This window comes from Macrobrachium nipponense, chromosome 12, assembly GCF_015104395.2.
Source record: "Macrobrachium nipponense isolate FS-2020 chromosome 12, ASM1510439v2, whole genome shotgun sequence".
Classification (NCBI taxonomy): domain Eukaryota; kingdom Metazoa; phylum Arthropoda; class Malacostraca; order Decapoda; family Palaemonidae; genus Macrobrachium; species Macrobrachium nipponense.
The window spans coordinates 68,449,508-68,470,591 of record NC_087205.1 but is presented as its reverse complement, the minus strand read 5'-3'; the positions used below and the strand labels follow the sequence as shown (position 1 = coordinate 68,470,591).

Here is a 21,084-nt window from a genome sequence, read left to right as displayed (position 1 = left end):
TTTCATTTTTATTATATATTATATTTTTATGTTTTGTTGTTGTTAGGTTAGTTGGCGTCTGGCTTAGCCTAGGTCCTGGCTCGTAGAGCCTAGTCTACCGTTGATCAGTTCGGTCGCTTCCTCATAGCTTCTCTCTGATCAGTTGGTTTTCGCCCTATGGGCCTATATGCTACCGCTTTTCAGTTCTGGTTGCTTCCCGATAGCTTCTCTCTGATCAGTTGGTTGGCCTAGGCTTGGTTACCGTATCTTAGTTTACCGCCTCGTGGTCACTACGTGATCACGAGTCAGCCAGGCGCCTGCCAGTCCCCTTCCCCCTCTCCCGCTCTCCCATAGAGTCGGGCGGGGGTGGGTCGGTCTGTCCTTGCTCGCCCAGCATGCCCGAGCCTGCCTCCCCCTTCCCCTCCACGGAGGGGCCTGGGAGTCCGACAGTCCCTGACTGGTTCCGACCTCTCCGCTTCTCGGCTCGGCCGGGTGGTACGTTGTGGGGGGCTCTGCCTTCCCCCCCTCCGTTACTTCCTTGTCGCTCCGGGTTAGCGCGAGTCTGTATGTCATCTCGCCCTTCCCTCCTTACTAGAGCTCCTCCCTATCGGAGTCCTGGTATCCAGCGGAAGGGTATAGTCCACCATAGTTGGACCGGAGCATACAATAGGTCATTACTAACCGTACCGTATTGCTGAGTTACTACACTCCGCTTCACTGGACCTAGTCCGGTTACTTGCATGTAGGTTTAAGTTATCTTTAAGTTTATCTTAAGTTTCTTAAACCATCCCCACCCCTCCCTTAGTAGTTACCGGATCTCTCCGGGATTATAGCCTATTCAGGCCATGCAGGGAGGGGTTATGCCCAAATTTTTTCCGAGCTCCGCCACGTAACGGAGTTCTTTTGTCCTTAGTCTGTAAGTGTTACCCCTTTAAGATACTCATGTGTCTTCCCACTTACAGGCCACCAACTGTGAGCATCCGGGATGTTCCGCTACACTTCAGGACCCCTGTGGACACGAAGTTTGCCGGTCCCATGCTCCATGCGCGACTCCGCACGGGGACATCCAGGTCTGGTACCATGAGACGTGTACCATATTACGATCTGGTGAGCCAGCTTTTGGAAGGCGTAAGTATTCCATCTCCGCATGCCGCTCCGCCTCTTTTACTTCTTAAGTTTTCATCATTACTTTAACTTAAGGCATCTAGTTTAAGAATTATATCCTAAGTTTTAGTTTTAAGTGGTTCTTAAATCTAAAATATATCCTCTCTTACAGGCTCCGGCAGTAAGAGATACGGCATTGGCTACCCTGCGGGCCTGGGTCGGAGGTTTTGGCAAGAACGCCGCCAAGGGTCAGCCCTACATTCTGGAGAAGCGTTTAGCTTGTTAATCTTCCCCGGAGGCAAGGCGACTGGATACGTCGATCCGGTAGAGGCGGACCCCTCTATTGCCTTTATCCAACAACAGCTGGCGGCCTCCTTGACTGAACAAGACCAGGATATCTCCACGGATGTCGCAACCCTGGATATAAATGTTGAACCTATGGTAGGTATAGACGACCTGTTGGTCGAGGTAAGTAATGCAGGTACCCAAGGGTCCCCCTTGGGAGTGACTGTTTCTTCTACCCCTGCAACTTCACCATCCTTCCCAGGCTTTACCGGTGATGAGTTATATACTCCTCCAGAGGCTTCGGTTAGGCCTAAGATCAAGTCTAAACATATGACCTTGACTAAGACGTCATCGTCCTCGAAGAAGACGTCCTCGTCTTCTTCTTCGCGTAAGTCTCCGGCTCGTAATCCCGGCTCAGACAGGTCTAAAGGGTCTAGCTCCGGCTCAAAGTCCTCAAAGAGTAAGACTAAGGAGAAATCCCGTACCCCGGCAGTATCACCAGTTCCACTACCTTTGGTGCCTATTCAGAGTCTCCCCTCCACCTCCGCAGCAGCTCCGGCTCTGGACACCAATGCTGGCCTGTTGCAACAGGTGGGCGACTTGGTAGGCTCCCTTAAGACGAGTATGGAACATATGATATCTCGCCTGTCGGATAGGATAACTTCTCAGGATACTATTATAGCCGGCCTAAGAGAAGCCCCCCTTGCCTCTCCCTCAACCTCTAACACTAGTGGATCTCAGCTTCCCCCGTATGACTCGCTGCCCGCTTTCTCCATGAACAATCCTTGGAGAGTAGCGTCATATGCTCCCTTCCAAGATGGTCTCATCTCCATACCGGAGTTTGGAACTCGAAGAATAGAGGACTTCGAGTTCTACCCGGAAGGCCTACAGCCTCCCTTCATAGGCTACGCTAGGCTCACGCCTTCGGCTATGGTTAGAGATGACAGGGTACCAAAGGAGACAGTCCTCTATTCTCGGGACCAGGCCCAACGAGAATGGCTTAGATGTCTAGACGACATGGACTGTTCGAATACCAAGATCCAACCATTCAAAAGTCCCTTTACCATTTTCACGATGGATGAAGGTACCCCGCTCCCTTTCCTTACCAAGATAGCGAGGTCGACCATCTCAGCAGCTCAGAAAGGGGAACCCATGCCTCAGCTGAAAGAAGCAGACCCCACTTCTCCGTTGCTCCCGTCAATTGGAGAATTATGGGAGGACTTGCCTAACACTTTCACAGCTGGCAAACTCAAACCTGACTGTGCTATGGAGCAGTTTGGTGAAAAGCTGCCCAGGCTCCCGGATAGTCTTATTCAAGCGGAGTTTGACTCGAAAACAAGACTAGCCAGGTCAATCAACCTGATGGCTATGTCTGAGGTAGCAACCATGGCTTATGGTTCAGAACCAATTTTTAAGCTTATGACCAAAGCCCTGACTCAAACGGTGCAGTCAGACATGTTCGAGTTTGCCACTGCTAGAACAAATTGCAGGAAGCATGTATTGCTTGAGGCAACCATTCGGCATGAACCGAATAGGTTACTTTCTTCTAACATCTGGGGCGCAGATCTCTTCCCAGAGGCTATGGTAAAGGAAGTACAAGCAGAGGCTACGAGGTTGAACCAAAGCCTTAAGGACCGTTGGGGTCTTATGGCTAGGAGAAGGCAAAGACTTGACACCAAAAGGTAAGGGACAAAAAGAAGCCTAGACGTTTCCAACCTTACCAAAAGAAGCAGCCGCGCTTTCCTCAACAAGTTCCTACAGTGCCGTTAGTGCAGACAGCTCAGCCCTCCACGTCTAAAGGCCAATCACAGCCTATTTATGTGATATCCCCTCAGCCTCAACCCTCCACCTCATACGCCATCTCTCCAGCTTACAATCCAGCCTTCGAGAGTCAAGCTTCTCAGAAGTATGACCGCTCGAACAAGGGAGGCAGAGGTAAGCGGTCCTTTCGTGGGAGAGGATCGGGAGGTCCCTTCAATAGGGGAAAGCACTTCAGAGGAGGTCGAGGGGGTTACCAGAACCAATGAGGAACTTCAGGTAGGAGGGAGGCTGTTTCACTTTCGCCACCGGTGGAACTTCAGCCAGTGGGCTCAGAGCATAGTGTCAAAAGGGCTGGGTTGGAGCTGGTTGACGAACCCACCTCCAGCCAGACCTTTCCGTCAACTTCCTTCCAAGGAATTGACAGAGTACGCAGAGGACCTCCTTCAGAAAGGAGCTATAGTCAAAGTCAAGAGATTAAAATTTCAAGGTCGCTTGTTCAGCGTCCCAAAGAAAGGCTCAAACAAAAGAAGGGTAATCTTAGACTTGTCCCGCTTAAACTTAGCCATCCGCTGCGACAAGTTCAAGATGCTCACGATCTCACAGGTGCGGACCTTACTTCCCCGTGGGGCCGTCATCCACCTCTATCGATCTTACAGACGCCTACTATCATATCCCTATTGCAAGACACTTCCGTCCGTATCTGGGATTCAAGATAGGAGACCAGACGTTCTCCTTCAAGGTAGTCCCGTTCGGGCTCAACGTGGCACCCAGGGTGTTCACGAAGCTAGCGGAAGTAGTAGTGCAACAGCTCAGAGCTCAAGGGATTATGGTAGTAGCGTATCTCGACGATTGGTTGATCTGGGCCCCATCAGTCGAAGAATGCAACAAGGCCACACTGAAAGTGATCCAATTCCTAGAATATCTAGGTTTCAAGATAAACAGATCCAAGTCCAGACTCACACCCAGAGTCAAACTTTCAGTGGCTAGGCATTCAATGGAATCTATCCTCACACACTCTGTCGATTCCATCCACCAAAAGGAAAGAAATAGCGAAGTCAGTCAAGCAATTTCTAAGTCACAAACTAGCATCGAGGAGAGCTCAGGAAAGAATCCTCGGCTCTCTCCAGTTTGCTTCAGTAACGAACATCTTAATGAAAGCCAAACTGAAAGATCTAACCAGGATCTGGCGCTCTCGAGCAAATGTAGGTCCAGGGACAAGCTATCCTCAGTACCTCTGATTCTAAAGAACGGCTTCGGCCGTGGGCAAAAGTCAAGAATCTGTCAGTGTCAGTCCCTCTTCAGTTCCCTCCACCAGGGATTACCATCCACACAGACGCGTCCTTAAGCGGCTGGGGAGGGTACTCCCAGGCCAAAAAGGTGCAAGGAATTTGGTCACCCCAGTTCCGTCAGTTCCATATAAACGTACTGGAGGCAATGGCAGTCTTCTTGACTCTGAAAAGATTACGCCCACCAAGGTACTCCCACATAAAGCTAGTCTTGGACAGCGCAGTGGTAGTACATTGCATAAAACAGAGGAGGCTCCAAGTCACGTCATCTAAATCACGTCATGATAGCCATCTTCTCCCTGGCAGACAAATTCAGTTGGCATCTTTCCTCCACCCACATAGCTGGAGTAAGAAACGTCATAGCAGACGCCCTATCCCGATCATACCCCACCCCTAGAGTCGGAATGGTCTCTAGACGAGAGTTCGTTCCAATGGATCCTTCAAAAGAGTCCCAGGGCTACAGGTGGATCTCTTCGCATCACAAGCGAACCACAAACTACCGTGTTATGTAGCCCCCAACCTGGACCCTCTGGCTTACGCCACGGACGCCCTGGCTCTGGACTGGAACAACTGGGAGAAGATTTACGTCTTCCCTCCAGTGAATCTCCTTATGAAGGTCTTAGACAAACTCAGGACATTCAGGGGTCAAGTGGCTCTAGTAGCCCCAGACTGGCCGAAGAGCAATTGGTACCCCCTGATCCTGGAACTGGGTGGGTCTTCGTCCCCTCGGATCCCCAGTCCCAAGCTCTCCCAGTCAGTACAAACGAAGACTGTGTTCGCTTCCTCAGGGATTCTCAAAACCCTAACTTTATGGATTTCATGAAGTTTGCGGCAAAAAGAGATGCGAATATTGACCCTCAGAATATTCTTTTCCTGGAATCCGATAAAAGGGATTCAACTTTGAGGCAGTATGATGCTGCCGTCAAAAAGTTAGCAATCTTCCTGAGAGAGTCAGATATCAGAATCATGACAGTTAATTCTGCTATATCCTTTTTCAGATCTTTATTTGAAAAGGGTTTAGCAGCTAGCACGATTACGACAAACAAGTCAGCATTGAAAAAGATATTTCAATTTGGATTTAACATAGACTTGACAGATACCTATTTCTCGTCTATTCCTAAAGCATGTGCTAGACTTAGGCCCTCTGTCAGGCCTACGTCAGTTTCATGGTTCTTAAACGATGTTCTAAAACTGGCTTCCGAAACCGATAATGACACATGCTCGTTTATGATGCTCCTAAGAAAAACTCTGTTTTTATTAAGCCTAGCTTCAGGAGCAAGAATTTCAGAACTGTCGGCTTTATCCAGAGATCCGGATCATATTCAATTCCTTCCCACAGGGGAAGTGCTACTTTCTCCGGAACGTAGCTTTTTAGCAAAGAATGAAGATCCTTTGATGAGGTGGGAACCTTGGAAGGTACTACCCCTTCCACAAGATGTTTCCCTTTGTCCGGTTTCAACCTTACGAGCCTTTCTATCCAGGACCTCCTCTTCCTCATCGGGGCCCCTCTTTAGGAGGGAAAAAGGTGGTACTTTATCCACTAAAGGCATCAGGCAACAAATCCTGTACTTTATCAAACAAGCCAATCCTGACTCCTTTCCAAAAGCACATGATGTCAGGGCAGTAGCCACTCAATTAATTACTTCCAACATATGAATTTTGCTGATTTAAAGAAGTATACCGGATGGAAATCGCCGACAGTGTTCAAACGTCACTACCTTAAGTCCTTGGAAGCTCTGAAATTTCCAGCAGTAGCAGCGGGTAACATAGTTTCCCCTGACTCTAGCTAGATTATAGTAGAAGATTCAGTCCTCCTTTCTACCTGCCTCACCCAACAGTTCGTCTATTCCTGCCTTGTTCATTAACATTTACCTTGTGTCTTAGCTGCTCTATGATTGTATAGTGCCCCTTTTGTCTGGTTAGGGACACTAACATCTGATTACCATACTGATCTCATAGATGTTATCCCCTTATTTTTATGCTAGGGGATACATCATAACGCAATGGTTACGGGTTTTGTATATTAAGTCATATACATTCCTAAGATATTTTATTTTATCATTGATCAAATATTTATGTAAATTTATACTAATTGCTATTTCTATTCTTGATACATGTTGTTACACAGATTTATTGTGATAGGTAATCATTGTACCTATTTGTATATATGTAAATTACCTTATATTATTAACATAATTAGATCTAAGGGTAATTTAAGCATATTCTGATTTTGTTTTACTGTGTACTTGTATCTTGTTAGCAATTATATTCATTCTTTTATTTTGTATCTTTTATTTGAGACCTATTTTGTTTTATTATATCTTATTTACTTTGTTTACAATCTTGTGCTGTTTCTCTGGTACGATTTCGCGCAAGCGACACGAGCTGAGCCCAGAAAAAGAAAAAGGATTTTGACGTAAGGAAAAATCTATTTCTGGGCGATTGGCTCGTGTCGCCAGCGAAATACCCCCCCTACCCATCCCTTCGCTCAAGATTGTCTGCTAACTTCAGGATGGCCACTAGAGGCGCAGCAGTCGCAAGCATGGGATGGTGTAGTAGTAGTACGAGCTGCTCCCTCTGTGGGACGGCTCCCCTCTTGGAGGGTTTTGTAGTGGGAGATTTCTATTGGCATTTGGCTCGTGGTAGTGGTCTCACTCGCCTAGTGTTCATACCGACACCCTCCTAGAGGGTGAGCGAGTCAGTCATACTGACCTTTTTCTTTATTTTATTTATTCTCTGGTATGTGTTAGTACATTTACCCTAGAAATAATAGATTAAAGGATATTTCGCTGGCGACACGAGCCAATCGCCCAGAAATAGATTTTTCCTTACGTCAAAATCCTTTTTTTGTATCACAAAAATGTATTTTGTCATGAAAATAACAACAAAATGCACCAATTAGTGAATAGTTACTGTCAAAAAACCCGCGAATAGGCGAATTTTCCACAAATAATGGGTAGATGTGGTCCAAAGAAAAATCCATGAATGGGTGATTTAGCGAATCTCGAGAACGTGAATATGGGGATTGACTGTACACACACATCAAGGAGAGTGGTGCCATTCACTCGAATGTAGGTAGATATCCCTCAAACATGCCACAGCCTTCCAAGGGGCTGAAACCTTTACAGGCAAGAAAAACAAAACAGGGGACTTCCTTTTACCATGTCTTAGTGATCCACTAGACTGAGGGGCCAAATCACTTCCCAGGACCCCTGGCCCATTCTTGCTACATAGCAGTAAGGGGCCAAGAAAGCATCTGCCATCTCTTTCCTCACTTTCTCATGCTCTGCTGTGCTAGTGGAGGTCCCGGACCAGTAATCCTTGAACTCTGACAGAACTGGTTACCCTTACTAAGTGGATCAATACCATTACCCCTATGACCAGAGGACCTATGGGTAAAAGTTGTACATATGCATGAAGCAACAGGTACAACAGTAGTCACAGTAAGACTAGTGTGAAACCTGTTGTCCTCTCTGCAGAAGACGACTGACCATTGGAAGCCATACAAGACTTACTGCAGGGAGAAGACCTGGCAGCCTCCTTCCTTTGCTTACTAGCAGCTGTAGTCAAAGAGGAGGAGGCAGAAGCACCAGGCAATATGAAGACTATATAAAGAGAATTATAAGGACTTCCTACTGCATTTCTTCGACTTCTTACTGAGTGCAGCTAAGGTCAAAACAGTGGAAAGCAAACAAAGGAGTAACCCCCAAGGAGGAGGACGACAGCTTCTCAGGGAGTCACTGATGGCACATTAGGGGGCATTGTGTAGGTGGTGGCAGTTCAAGAGCTAGCCAAGACAGTGATTGTGGAGGTTGTCACAGTCATTGCTGATGCAGTCACAGGAGTCACCTTACCAGATGTGAGGTGGCCACGCAGCGCAAACACACAGGGGTCCCCTAAAAGACCAATGAAGGGCCAAAACTCCATTAAGCCTTTTGTCTTCTGTCACACCTGAAACAGAAGTTAGGTTAGTGGTGAGAACTTTGTTTTGCCCAATGAGAGAATGCCCACAAGAGGAAGACTCTCTCTCACAGTGAAATGAGGTCTCCAAGGAGATGCAGGAATGGTTGTCCTATCCCCCTCAGTGGCTTTCCAATGAATGATCAGTGGTAGTCAGTGAAGAGGAAACTCCTCCCTTAGGCACAAAAACAACATGTGGAAGCTTAGCTGTTCGATGGAAAGTGGCAAAAACCTTCCAAAAACCTTCCAAGGCAGAGTATTGCCCTCCAATGGCACTGGGCACTCAAAGCATAGGCTGTCACAATTGCAGAAATGGTTACTGCAAAATGTGCATAGTGTATAAAGTTCAACCTCTTCACAAGAAAGAAATCTCTTCCTAGAAGGGCACCATACACTCTTAGGCTTCCTCATGGGTTTGGCTCATGCTCAGCAAACAAACCACAAATTATGCAATAAAAAAAGAAAATTATAAAGTGAAAAGTTTACTATAAGTAAATAGAGAAGTTTGTACAGAGTTAAAAGTAAGCATCTGAACACAATGGTAACCATATGACAGGAAGGCAGTGCTTCCCCCTACTTGTTGATAGTTATCTATACCTTATCAGTAGTTTAAACAGCTGTTTCAGCTTGCATTTGCAAGCTAAATAATCCTATGTAAAGAAAAAAAGAAAAAGGTTTTTATTTGTGTAGGAACAAACACAAATTTTACTTTCCAAATTGTTGAAACCACGAATGAGATTAACAACTTCCGAAAAGAAAGACAAAAACTCCTGCGTGTCTCCCTCCTCCTGCTCCAGCAACAGAGACCAAGGATGAGAAGGATGCATAGGCTCCTCTAAGGTACCTTCTTCATTAAAATTAACAGTAGGATCAGCAGCCAAACAGCCCGAAACACAAACTAACCTGTCTGGGCTGGGTCCACGCGTCGGCTCCCAAGACAAACCCACTATAACACTAGGAACATCACTATGTTCTCCTCCAACAGATGATTCATTAACATGTCCGTGAATGGTCATGGGCGTGGCTGACTTACAAACGTGAGTTGGAGAGGAATCCCGAACACTCAAGATTGAAGGAGAATCCTCTAGAATCGAACTCTTAGAAGCATCAGTGAGAGGGGCAGGCAAACACTCCTGTTGCAGTAACTTCACGCTCACCACCTTCGACCTATTGACAGGCACCTTGAGATCCTTACGGCAACGAATAGGCCTTGGAGAAGAAGTAGCACTTGCATCATGTGCACAGACAGGGGAGGTTGCAACACGCTCGCGATGTGCACAGACAGGGGATGTTGCAACATACTCAAGATGTGCATGGACGAGGGAAGTTGCAACATGCCCATGATTCGATGCAGAGGACGAAGCAGCTGCTGCAGAATACATGAAGGAAGATACACTACACTCTCAGGGGAGGTTGCAACACGCTCGCAATGTGCATGGATGGGGGAAGTTGCAACATCGAGATGTGCACGGACGTGGGGAAGTTGCAACACGCCCGCAATTCAATGCAGAGGACGAAGCCACTAATACTCTCTGAAACACCAACATTCTTGATACACGTCCTCATAGGTGAAGAAATAGCAAAGTCCTTAGCCTTTCAACGCTTGATACGCAGATGTGGCGTAGAGGGGGAAGAGAGAGAAGACAGAACTGGTTCCTTAAGTGATCTCTTCGCAGGAGGTGGGGACGAAGCAGCGCGTTTCCTTCCAATGCTCCCAACCAACACGGCAGCTAACTTAACATCCAAAACAAGAGTCCAACTTTTTAAGCACTGCCTGGCATATAACCTCAGACTGATCTGCAAGAGAAGGCTCCGAAGACATGGAAGGGAGAAGTAGCGAACTGGGCGGCAGAGATGACGTCACGACTGAGAGAGGAATACACGATGACGGATCCTGTGATGTCACAGCTTCCCTGCGACTCGAAGAAGTGGCAACAGTTACTGGCGGAGCAATACAAGAAGGCTGACCTCGACTACTCACGAAGACGAGGCCGGGAGAAGGGGGGATGGTCTTGCCAGTCCTAGGAGGAGGGGGGGGGAGGTTAGTGAACCTCCAAAAAGTGCGTAAGCAATCCCTCCAGGACGGGGTACCCCCAAGCACGAGCGTCATCCAATTGCCGCAATCTTGGACGCCTCCGACTCTGGAAGAAATGAGAATGATGGAAAAAAGCCTCCCCCTTCCCAGGAATCAAATTAATTTCCAAAGAAGAAGGGGCGACATTACAAACATCAGCCTGATGGCCCCCCGATCTACGCATGCATTGCCATATATCACAAGATTCCTTGCTTTCATCTGTTTTTAACCGGATCCAGCTAGGCGCTACAAATGATCCTTTTGTTAAGACCGAAGGTTTGTTCGCGTATGAACAAAGTAAAATTAATAATTTGTTGATTGTATGACTAAATTTTTTTTTAACATAGTACAGTCCCAACAATCAGGAATAAAAGCTAATAAATAAATATATACCTTTGGTACTCTTTCTAGAGTGACTTTTGTAGGAACTGACATTCTGCCATTTTGATACAAGAGGCGAACTAATGTGCGCACCCATAAACCTAATGTTTGGTGTGCTATTGGCCACAATACAAGCCAAGCCGTAAGGCGAGTGAGAGTAGCATTTAAGGCTACATCTGTTGTTGATGGATCAGCAACAATACGAGGAGCTAAAGCTTCAACTACTACAGTTGGGACTAATGATAGAAGATGTGCCATGGCCGGACACACCTCAGATCCTCCATCTGAAAAACATGAAAAAATACATTCAGTTAGCACTTGACATGTAACTTACAGGTAAGATCTTCTTAATTCATAACTAATAAGGATTAACCTTTGCCAAAATAACTAGTAATCTGAGTTATTCAAAATGCAGCATCATAACATTTGATGAAATGTCTTATAAAAAATCTATAAAATGTCTTATAAAAAAAACCTATAAAATGACAGACTTTATGAGTGCTACAGGCAATCCCCAGTTATTTGAAAGGGTTCTGTTCTGAATGCTAGCCGATAAGCGAAAATTGCTGATAACTGAAAATTGGCGATTTTTGGCACTGACTAGATTTTGGCACCTCTGTTAGGTATGTATTGGCACCAATACCTGATCATTGGTCCCGATAACCGGAAATTGGCGCATTTCGACAAATGCCATAGGACCGGATTGGTGATAACCAACATGCTGAAAACTGGGGACTGCCTGTAATTTGTTTTCTTCCTTGTTATACAAACCATACCATTTCATATGTGGAGTCAACCTTTGCACATACTTGCAGACAGCCATGTCTGCCTGAAAACAAAAGAATAATATAAGTACGTCCTGGGTATGATGCCCACTCCTTTTCAGCCTGCAGTGAACTTGACGACTTTGTGACCAAAGGGTACACAGAAGTACTACAGTACCTTCAACTTAACTCTATCATTAGTGTTGTAATGACCTCCAGTCCCACTCACCTCCGTAAATGGACCCTCCATCCATAGGCCCCATGGGGATAAATTTTCTCCCTCCCCCTCTTGCTCTGGGGAAGTTAGGTGCCACTCGCCCTAGTCAGAGCAAGACAAAGCTGTATTACTGGCACTACTCCTGTTACAGTATTTGTTGAGTTGCTACTGCCAGGCCCAACATGAAGGTATCCAGAGACCTGTGGGCCATGTCCCTGAAGGAGGTCATGAAGGTGGTTTGCCTTTTTCACACCACTTCCTTCATTACAAGTAGGATGGAGCAGTTCTTCCTGAAGACTACCAAATGGCCTATGCCCTGCATGTTGTGAGCTCTCACCTTCCCTAGGGGGTGCTTCCACTGTCTAGTTGGTATGCTTTGTTATTACCTCAAGGAAATAATGGTGTTCAATACCACCACATGCTTTTCCTGTATTCTCAAAGAGTCTTTGACATGCTGTTGTAGTGCCTCTGTTCTTTTAAGGCGATGTTTTACTGCCCTGACGTCAGGATATAATAGCATCCTCTCTTTCTCCCCCACAAAGTCCTGTAGGGAAGGTATGGTGAAGCTTTCTCAAACTGCGGGTCAGGGACAGCAGCATTCTGTGTCTTAGGTGATGAATTCTGGCACAAATGAAAATGACATAACACTCCAACCTGCCAACTGAGAGACCATATAGGATAGGCTGTGCAGTTCCCCTACTATCTTGGCCAAGGCTAAGGCTAACATGAAAACTGTTGCAAGTGTGCGGTCACTCTCTGTTGCTTCCTTCACCTGTGAGTGCTGCTCTTTGTGCTTATGATGGCCAGATGTTTTAAAAACTTTTGATGAGATTTAAAAGTCCTCCTTCATATCCATCCCCTCCACCAGCTGGAGGACATTAGACATACTTAACTGCAGTTCCAAACTGAAGAAGCTGTCGAGAGCACTCTGACTATACAAACAATAATTCTGCTTGGTAAAGACAACCCTTCGATACTCCCATATTTGTGCAGCTGTGTCCAAGGCCCCAGAGAAAGCGATGGGGTCCATTATGGGGTTCTCCAATATCTCAATAACTGTATCAAAAGCAATTCACATATGCTTGTATGAGGGGTGTTGGAACAGCCTCATCTTTGTCATCATCTTCAGCAGCTCCTTCATTTCCACCAGCAACTGCAGCATCTATCTTGCTATTGGAGAGAAGCTGGTAGCCAGGGTCACCACTGTCATCATCCAGTCACTTCCGTAGGTCATCCTCAGGAATGTTGTCGCCTCCAGTTGTGAGTGTGGAATGGAAGTTATTAACACTTAAACCCCTGGAAATCCATCATAGTCTCTTCTCCACTCAGCATACAGTTCCAGGCATTGCTGAGGGTCTCTACCATGATGTCCATCCAAGCACTGGCAAAGTTGTATATGATAGAATTTAGCAAATATTTCTGAAGATTCTCCAGTGTCTGTTCCCCTCATGTATCCAAGTCTTGCTTTTTTTTCTCCTCATCCTTCAGTAACACTACTAACACTTCCTCCAGGAACTTCCTCTGGCACAGCATCTTTGTTACAACAACAAGACCTTGGTCCATTGGCTGAATAACTGCAGTCATATTAGGCTATAAATACATTACCCTGATACAACCTTTGTCACCAACCAACTGGGGTCATGAGAAGCAATGCCTTCACCCAATGTCTAGGTATGTACTCAGTTCACTCTCTCTCTCTCTCTCTCTCTCTCTCTCTCGCTTCTCTCTCTCTATCTCTCTATCTCTCTCTCTCTCTCTCTCTCTCTCTACCTTTCTCTCTACTCTCTCTCTCTCTCTCTCTCTCTCTCTCTCTCTCTCTCTCTCTCTCTCTCCATGACAACAGCTATTGGCTGGAAGAAGCCAATCACACAGTAGGGTACCATTTTCCTCTATGCTGATTGGCTTGAAATAGGCAGTTACATACAGGCAGTCCCTGGTTATTGGCGAGGGTTCTGTTCTCGGCGGGGTGCTAATAAGCAAAAACCGCCATTAACCGCGACTTTGCAATTTATGGTGCTTATGGCGCCGATAACCAGAACTCAGATCGTTATGGGGCTAGACAAGCACCATAAAACAAAACTGGATCGCTGATAACTGGGGACTGCCTGTATATGCATTTTTAAAGGGTGGGGGGGGGATTCCAATATACGTTCCGGATCGGGTGAAGAGTGGGCAAAGACCACTCACCTACACCACCGTGTCAGTCTTTTCTTTAACCGCCTGGGCAAGAGTTGTGTTTAACCTCTCTTGGCCTTACCCGGTTCATTGCCTGTTTCGCTTGTGTTTAGTGTGTGTGTGTGTGTTTGGCTGATATTATCATTTTTTGGCTTCGGCAGCGACTTATCCCGCCTAGTTTGTTAGTTCAAACCCAAGAAAAACCCACTAAAAATGTTTATAACTGGTTTTTTAATAGTTTTATCACAAAAAGTGCATTTAGTCATGAAATTGAAATGAAAATTCAGTAATTTGTGGGTATTCTCATAAAAATACCACGAATATGCAAATTACCTGCTAAAAATGGGTATAAAAGGGCCACTGAGAAATCCATGAATACCTGAGTCTGCAAATAGCAGGGGTCGACTGTAACGTGGATTTTCAATAACCGCGGGGGTTGCGGTCCCTAACCACCCCATGAATATGAAAGGTTAACTGTACACTGAATAGTTTCCTAGCTTTCTCCTTCGACTGTTCACCCATATCCCAAAGGCTCTACTTCCATGATCAATCACCTTACCATAACCAGTATTACCTTCAACTCACTTTACCAGGAGCCAAGGTAGAAGTAAGCTAAAGAGTGCCATTCAACGGATTAATTTTTGGCAAAAGGAAGTGTAAACCAAACAATGCAAGCTATGTACTGCTTAAATATTAAAGGAGAATCAACCAAACCAGGGTTGAAACCCCTAGTCTAAATAGGATAACTGAGATGAAAGAAAACTGCAATCTATAGACGATGACTGTGAGGTGAAAAATAGCCAGGGGTGACATACCACAGAACTTCTGCAAAGACGTCACAGAATGCTGGTAGTAAGTACCAGATGGTTGGGAATGAGACGGCTGGGGGGCAGATAGAGTGTTCTTGCATGATGTTATCACGTAACGGTGACATTGGCTGGAACTGTCTGCAGAGGCAATTGCTGAGCTGCAAGAGCCATTCTATCCCCAAGCTAACTCACCCTAGATAAATAAGCAGAGGAAGAGGAACAGCCGCTATTATGAAAGGAATACAAATAACCACTGCTATTCACAATTAGCGGACTCACCTATTCATAGATTTTTCTATGGACCATATATACAAATTATTTGCGGAAAATTCGCCTATTCGAGATATTTTTCACTGAGATATATTCACAAATTAATGTATTTTCATATAATTTTCATGACTAAATGTACTTTTTGTGAAAAAAACTTTTAAATACTTGGGTATAAGCATTTTTAGTAGTTTGTTTCTCTGTTTCAACTATCAAAAATGACAAATTTTCTAAGACAATTTGTATTTTTCATGGCTAAAAACCTGAGGTCTTAACAATAGGATAATTTCTAGCACCTAGCTGGATCCTGTTAAAAAACAGATGAAAGCAAGGAATCTTGTGATATCTGGCACACATGCGTATATCGGGTGAACGATGGTCGACGACCATTCACCTACGATCACGCATCAGTCTTTCCCAACTCAGGATGTCTTAACAAACAGAGGGGCGGCTAGAGGCGGGCAGTATAATGTTAAGACCTCAGGTTTGTAGCTATGAAAAATACAAATTGTCTTGGAAAATTTGTCATTTGTTCATACGCGAACAAACCTTCAGTCTTAACAATAGGATAGACTCATACTTGGAGGGAGGTACAAGACATCCTAGACTGGCTGGGGGCCTACCCACCAGTCCAGCTTCCAGAAGAAATGACTTCTGGAGAGGGACTGAAGCCTGTTGAGAAGCTAGATAAATTGATATCTAACCACTCAGACCCTGAGTGATGTACAATGATATATGGGAGAATCACTGCACTGGGAACCAAAGGGAAACAGTATGACTACCTTGTGACTACCTTACTCATTGTATCAGACCAGTCCAGCGAATGACGTGTCTAATTCCTTAACCCGCCCAAAGGAAGAAGGAAAGGTACAAGAGAAAGAAGGAGACCAGCCAACTCCCTCATTCTCTCATCCACACAATCATCTTAGGAAAGATACAAAAGTGCCCTGTTAGGGGCAACTATGAGTACACAACCTGTTGGGCAGCCACCACAGGACCCAGGGAAAACACGTCCATAGATCTGTGGGCAACATCCTTAAGATAGAAAGAGGCGAACGTGGACTGGTGTAACCAAGTACCAGCGCTCAGCCCTCTATGTACAGCAAAGTTCTTATTGAAAGCCAGAGAGGGACCAGTACACCTAACGGCATGCGCTCTGGCCTGCACAGACGTGGTGGTGGAATCAAGAGACAAGTATGCCTGTCTGATGGCTTCCCGTATCCAAAAAGAGATAGTATTCCTAGACACCTCTTTCTTGTACGGCCTGTGCTAACAATAAGTCTGCGGCAGCCTGGTCTATGGTGCCAAGTCCTTTTAAGATAGCAACGCAGGGCCCAGACAGGGCATAACAAACGCTCTTGAGCATCACCACCCACAAGTCACTCAGTGATGGAATGGAAAACGAAGTGAACTTGTAATCATGCACAGAGGGATTTTGGGTCTTGGCCACGGAATCCGGGACAAATTTGAAGGACAACGACCCCCAACCCCTGTCGTACTTCACTCCATAGCTCAGATCAAGGAGCTCTCCTACCCTCTTGGAAGATGCCAAGGCCAGAAGGAAAACTGCCTTGAGCGTCAGGTTCCTGTCAGATGAGTGACACAAGGGCTCATATGGACCCTTAGTGAAGCACTTGAGAACCAAGGAAACATCCCACATCTAAGGCTTGAGCTCTCTAGGAGAACTTGAGTGCTCAAACCCCTTAACCCTTTAACGCCGATTGGATGTATTAAACGTCGATATAAATTGGCTGTTGGGTGCCGATTGGACGTATGGTACATCAATATAAAAAAGTTTTTTAAAAATTCACGGAAAAATAGTTATAGGCCTACTAGGCAAAAACTTTTGAATCACGCGCCTTGGGGGATGCTGGGAGCTCACGGATCAAGGCGTTGTTTTGTTTACAATCGTTACCCAGGTGCGCAAGCGCAAATTTCTTTCTTCTCGCACTAAAAAGTATCAGCGACACATCTCAGAAATTATTTCCTCACTTTGACATAATTTTTGCACCATTTTATATTAGACGTTACATGGAGTATTATATAAGAAAATGTGTGCAATTTCATGTAGAATACAACAAAAAACAACTCATGGTTGTAGCTTTTATCAGTTTTGAAATATTTTCATATAAATAACGATAAGTGCCAATATTTCAACCTTCGGTCAACTTTGACTCTACCGAAATGGTCAAAAAACGCAATTGTAAGCTAAAACTCTTATATTCTAGTAATATTCAATCATTTACCTTCATTTTGCAACAAATTGGAAGCCTCTAGCACAATATTTTGATTTATGGTGAATTTATGAAAAAAAACTTTTTCCCTACGTCCACGCGGTAACTATTCCATAAAAATCAGTTTTTTCGTCCGATTGTCGTAATGTTTGCACCATTTTAAATTTGCCGTTACATAAAGTTTTATATATGGAAATGTGTGCAAAATTTCATGTAGAATACAACTAAAAACAACCCATGGTTGTAGCTTTTATCAGTTTTGAAATATTTTCATATAAATAACGATAAGTGCCAAAATATCAACCTTCAGTCAACATTGACTCGACCGAAATGGTAAAAGCACGCAATTGTAAGCTAAAACTCTTACATTCTAGTAATATTCAATTATTTACCTTTATTTTGCAACAAATTGGAAGTCTCTAGGACAATATTTCAATTTATGGTGAATTTATGAAAAAAAAAAAATTTTCCTTACGTCCGCACGGTAATTCTTCCGAAAAACATAAGACATTTTTTCATCCGATTGTCATAATGTTTGCACCTTTTTAAATTAGCCGTTACATAAAAATTTTGTCCGATTGTCGTAATGTTTGCACCTTTTTAAATTAGCAGTTACATAAAGTTTTATATTTGAAAATGTGCGCAATTTCATGTAGAATACAACAAAAAACAACTCATGGTTGTAGCTTTTATCAGTTTTGAAATATTTTCATATAAATAACGATAAGTACCAAAATTTCAAACTTCGGTCAACTTTGACTCGACCGAAATGGTAGAAAACCACAATTGTAAGCTAAAACTAATACATTCTAGTAATATTCAATCATTTACCTTTATTTTGCAACAAAATGGGAGTCTCTAGCACAATATTTCGATTTATGGTGAATTTATGCAATAAACTTTTTCCTTACGTGCGCGCGGTAACTCTTCCGAAAAAATAAATTTTTTCGTCCAATTGTCGTAATGTTTGCACCATTTTAAATTAGCCGTTACATAAAGTTTAATATATGAAAATGTGTGCAATTTCATGTAGAATACAACAAAAAACAACCTATGGTTGTAGCTTTTATCAGTTTTGAAATATTTTCATATAAATAACGATAAATAGAAAAAATTCGTTCTTCGGTCAACTTTAACTCGACCGAAATGGTCGAAAACTGCAATTGTAAGCTACAACACTTACAGTTGAAGGTAATTGATTGAATATTACTAGGTCTAGTAATATTCAATCAATTACCTTTATTTTGCAACAAACGGGAAGTCTCTAGCACAATATTTCGATTTATGGTGAATTTTTGAAAACAGCTTTTTTTTACGTCCGCGCGTTTCGAATTCATGCATCATTTTATGATAATATTTTCTCTGTGTTGCCTTGATCGTTTTACAATGTGTTATATACCAAAATGATCACAATTTAATGTACAATACAAAAAAAAAATTAACTTGTTAACTTTAACCGTTTTGCTTACAGCACAATTTGTATACAATTATATATGAAATTTTTTATCCGCGCTGTCATATATCCAAATATTTATATATGATAATGATATTTTTTTCATTTCTGATGGTTGCATACTAAACTTCAGGCAATGACAAAAAAAGGAGCCAAAAATGAACTTTTAATCTTGAAAACTAAGCGTGCTGTGATTTAAAAAAAAAAAAATTTTCCGCTTCGGCGCTCACTCGCGAACGCCGCCTGCATACGGGAGACGATTTTTAAAATACCGCTTTGGCGTTTAAGGGTTAACTAGCAAGGAAAGTTACCAGGAAGAGATGTCGATACCTTTAAGGCGTACCACCAAACTCAGGTCCGCCCTGTAGCCTCTAATGGCAGAAACAGCCAAACGTTTCTCGTCTCTGAGGAAGGTTAAAAGTCTGCTACTATTCATTGAATAGAGGTTGCAAGTGGAGAAAAACCCTGTTACGACACCAATCACAGTAGATCGCTTATTGCCTTGGAAACCGCAGAGGTTGACTCTCTTGAGACTGTTGGACATATGCCCTGCCGTCCTTCTGAGAAAAACCTCTCGCTCGAAGGAGAAACTTGAAAGTCTCCAACCGAGACAAGACAGGGACTCTACTGACTGGTGGAACACTTCTGCATGGAGCTGACACAGATGTCGCCAAGGGGGACATCTCCCTTGGAACCTCTGACAATAACTACAGCAGATCTGGGAACCACTTCGCTTGAGGCCACAGAGGGGCTACCAAAGTCATCCTGTTCGGAATTTGATGGATCAAACAAAACAGAGGGAAGGCATACACCTCCAGGTTGTCCCAGGGATGTTGGAATGCGTCCTCTGCCAATGCTAAAGGATCTGGGATCATTGAACAGAAAATCTCCAGCTTCTTGTTGAAGCGAGTCGCAAAAGGGTCAAACATGGGTCTACCCAAAACTTGGAAAAGCTGTCTTCTACCACTTGATGAAACGACCACTCAGTGTTAAGATCTGATCCCAACAACTGAGTTTGACTGCGACTACATTCAGTTTGCCTGGGATATAACTGGCTGAGAGCTCTACCGAACTGCTGACAGCCCACTGGTGAACCTCGACGGTCAAGGCATGAAGTTGACAAGAAACCAGGCATCCCTGTTTGTTCACAAAGGTTACCACCATGGTGTTGTCCGACATGAGAACGACAGAATGACATTCTACTTCTCCCAAAACTTCTTCAGACACAGGAAGGCTGCCTCCTACAAATGCCTGAAGCGATGAAGTCGCCTACATAAGGCTGCCCAACCTGTGAGGGAGGTGTCTGAGAACAGAAGGAAGTCTGGTGGAAGAGAACGCAGAGGGACACCCTTCGAAGGATTCTGGTCGAACCACCAACGAAGGTCTTCTCTCACTTCCAGAGACAGAGGGAACATTAACAGGGGTGAGTCCCCCACCGGAGGAACAGAATTCCCCCAGTCTCCATTGCAGAGACCAAAGAAGAAGACGCCCATGAGGGACCAGCCTCTTCAGGGATGACAACACTCCCAGACGAAACTGCCACTGATGAGCTGACTGATGTGGTTCCGACAGGAAGTTGCATGCCCCCATCCGCAACTTCTCCAATCTCTGGTCCAACGGGAAAACTTTTTCCACCACCGTATCGATGACCATGCCCAAGTAGAGAATCCCTTCACTGGGTACGAGGTTCGACATGTCCTGGTTGACCACGATGCCCAGTTCGAGACAGAACCGAAGTAGACGATCCTTGTCCTGCAGCAGCTTTTACCTGGAAACTGCCGAAACCAAGTAACCGTCGAGGTACTTCAGCAAACACATCCCGAGCATGGGTCCAACTTGACATGAGAGAAGATCCCTTGTGAACACTGCGGGGCTGTTGTCAGCCCAAAGCATAGGACTTTGAACTCGAAGACCTTGTTCCCAAGAGAGAAGCGAAGGAATTTCCTGGACGTCAGATGAACAGGGATTTGGAAGTATGCGTCCCTGAAGTGTATCAACAGCATGAAGTCGTCTTCCCTCACGGCTGCCAACACCAAACGCGGGGTCTCCATCTTGAACCATGTCTTCCTGATGAAGTGATTCAAGGTGGATAAGTCGATCACAGGTCTCCATCCTCCCGACGCCTTGAGCACCAAGAAGATGTGACTGTAAAATGGAGATGGACGCACCACTTCCTCTATAGCAATTTGTCCAGCATCTTCTGCTCCTCCTTCCGAAGAGCCAAGAACCTCCGAGAATCTGGAGGATATGCCTTCGTGAGCTGTGGCTTGTACGACAGAAGGGGAGAGAAATCGAATGGCAGTATGTACCCCACCCGAAGGGTATCTATCACCCA

At 44.6% G+C, this 21,084-nt stretch overlaps 1 protein-coding gene across 2 annotated transcripts in view; it reads right to left on the bottom strand.

Annotated features, from left to right (window-relative positions):
• Positions 1 to 21,084, bottom strand: part of LOC135224575 (ubiquitin carboxyl-terminal hydrolase 38-like) — a 476,208-nt gene that overhangs the window by 319,252 nt on the left and 135,872 nt on the right. For both annotated transcript variants that reach the window (XM_064263709.1, XM_064263710.1), the window contains one exon: positions 10,843 to 11,114. In XM_064263709.1, the coding sequence (XP_064119779.1) occupies positions 10,843 to 11,114 (272 nt within the window). The remainder of the gene's footprint in view (positions 1 to 10,842; positions 11,115 to 21,084) is intronic.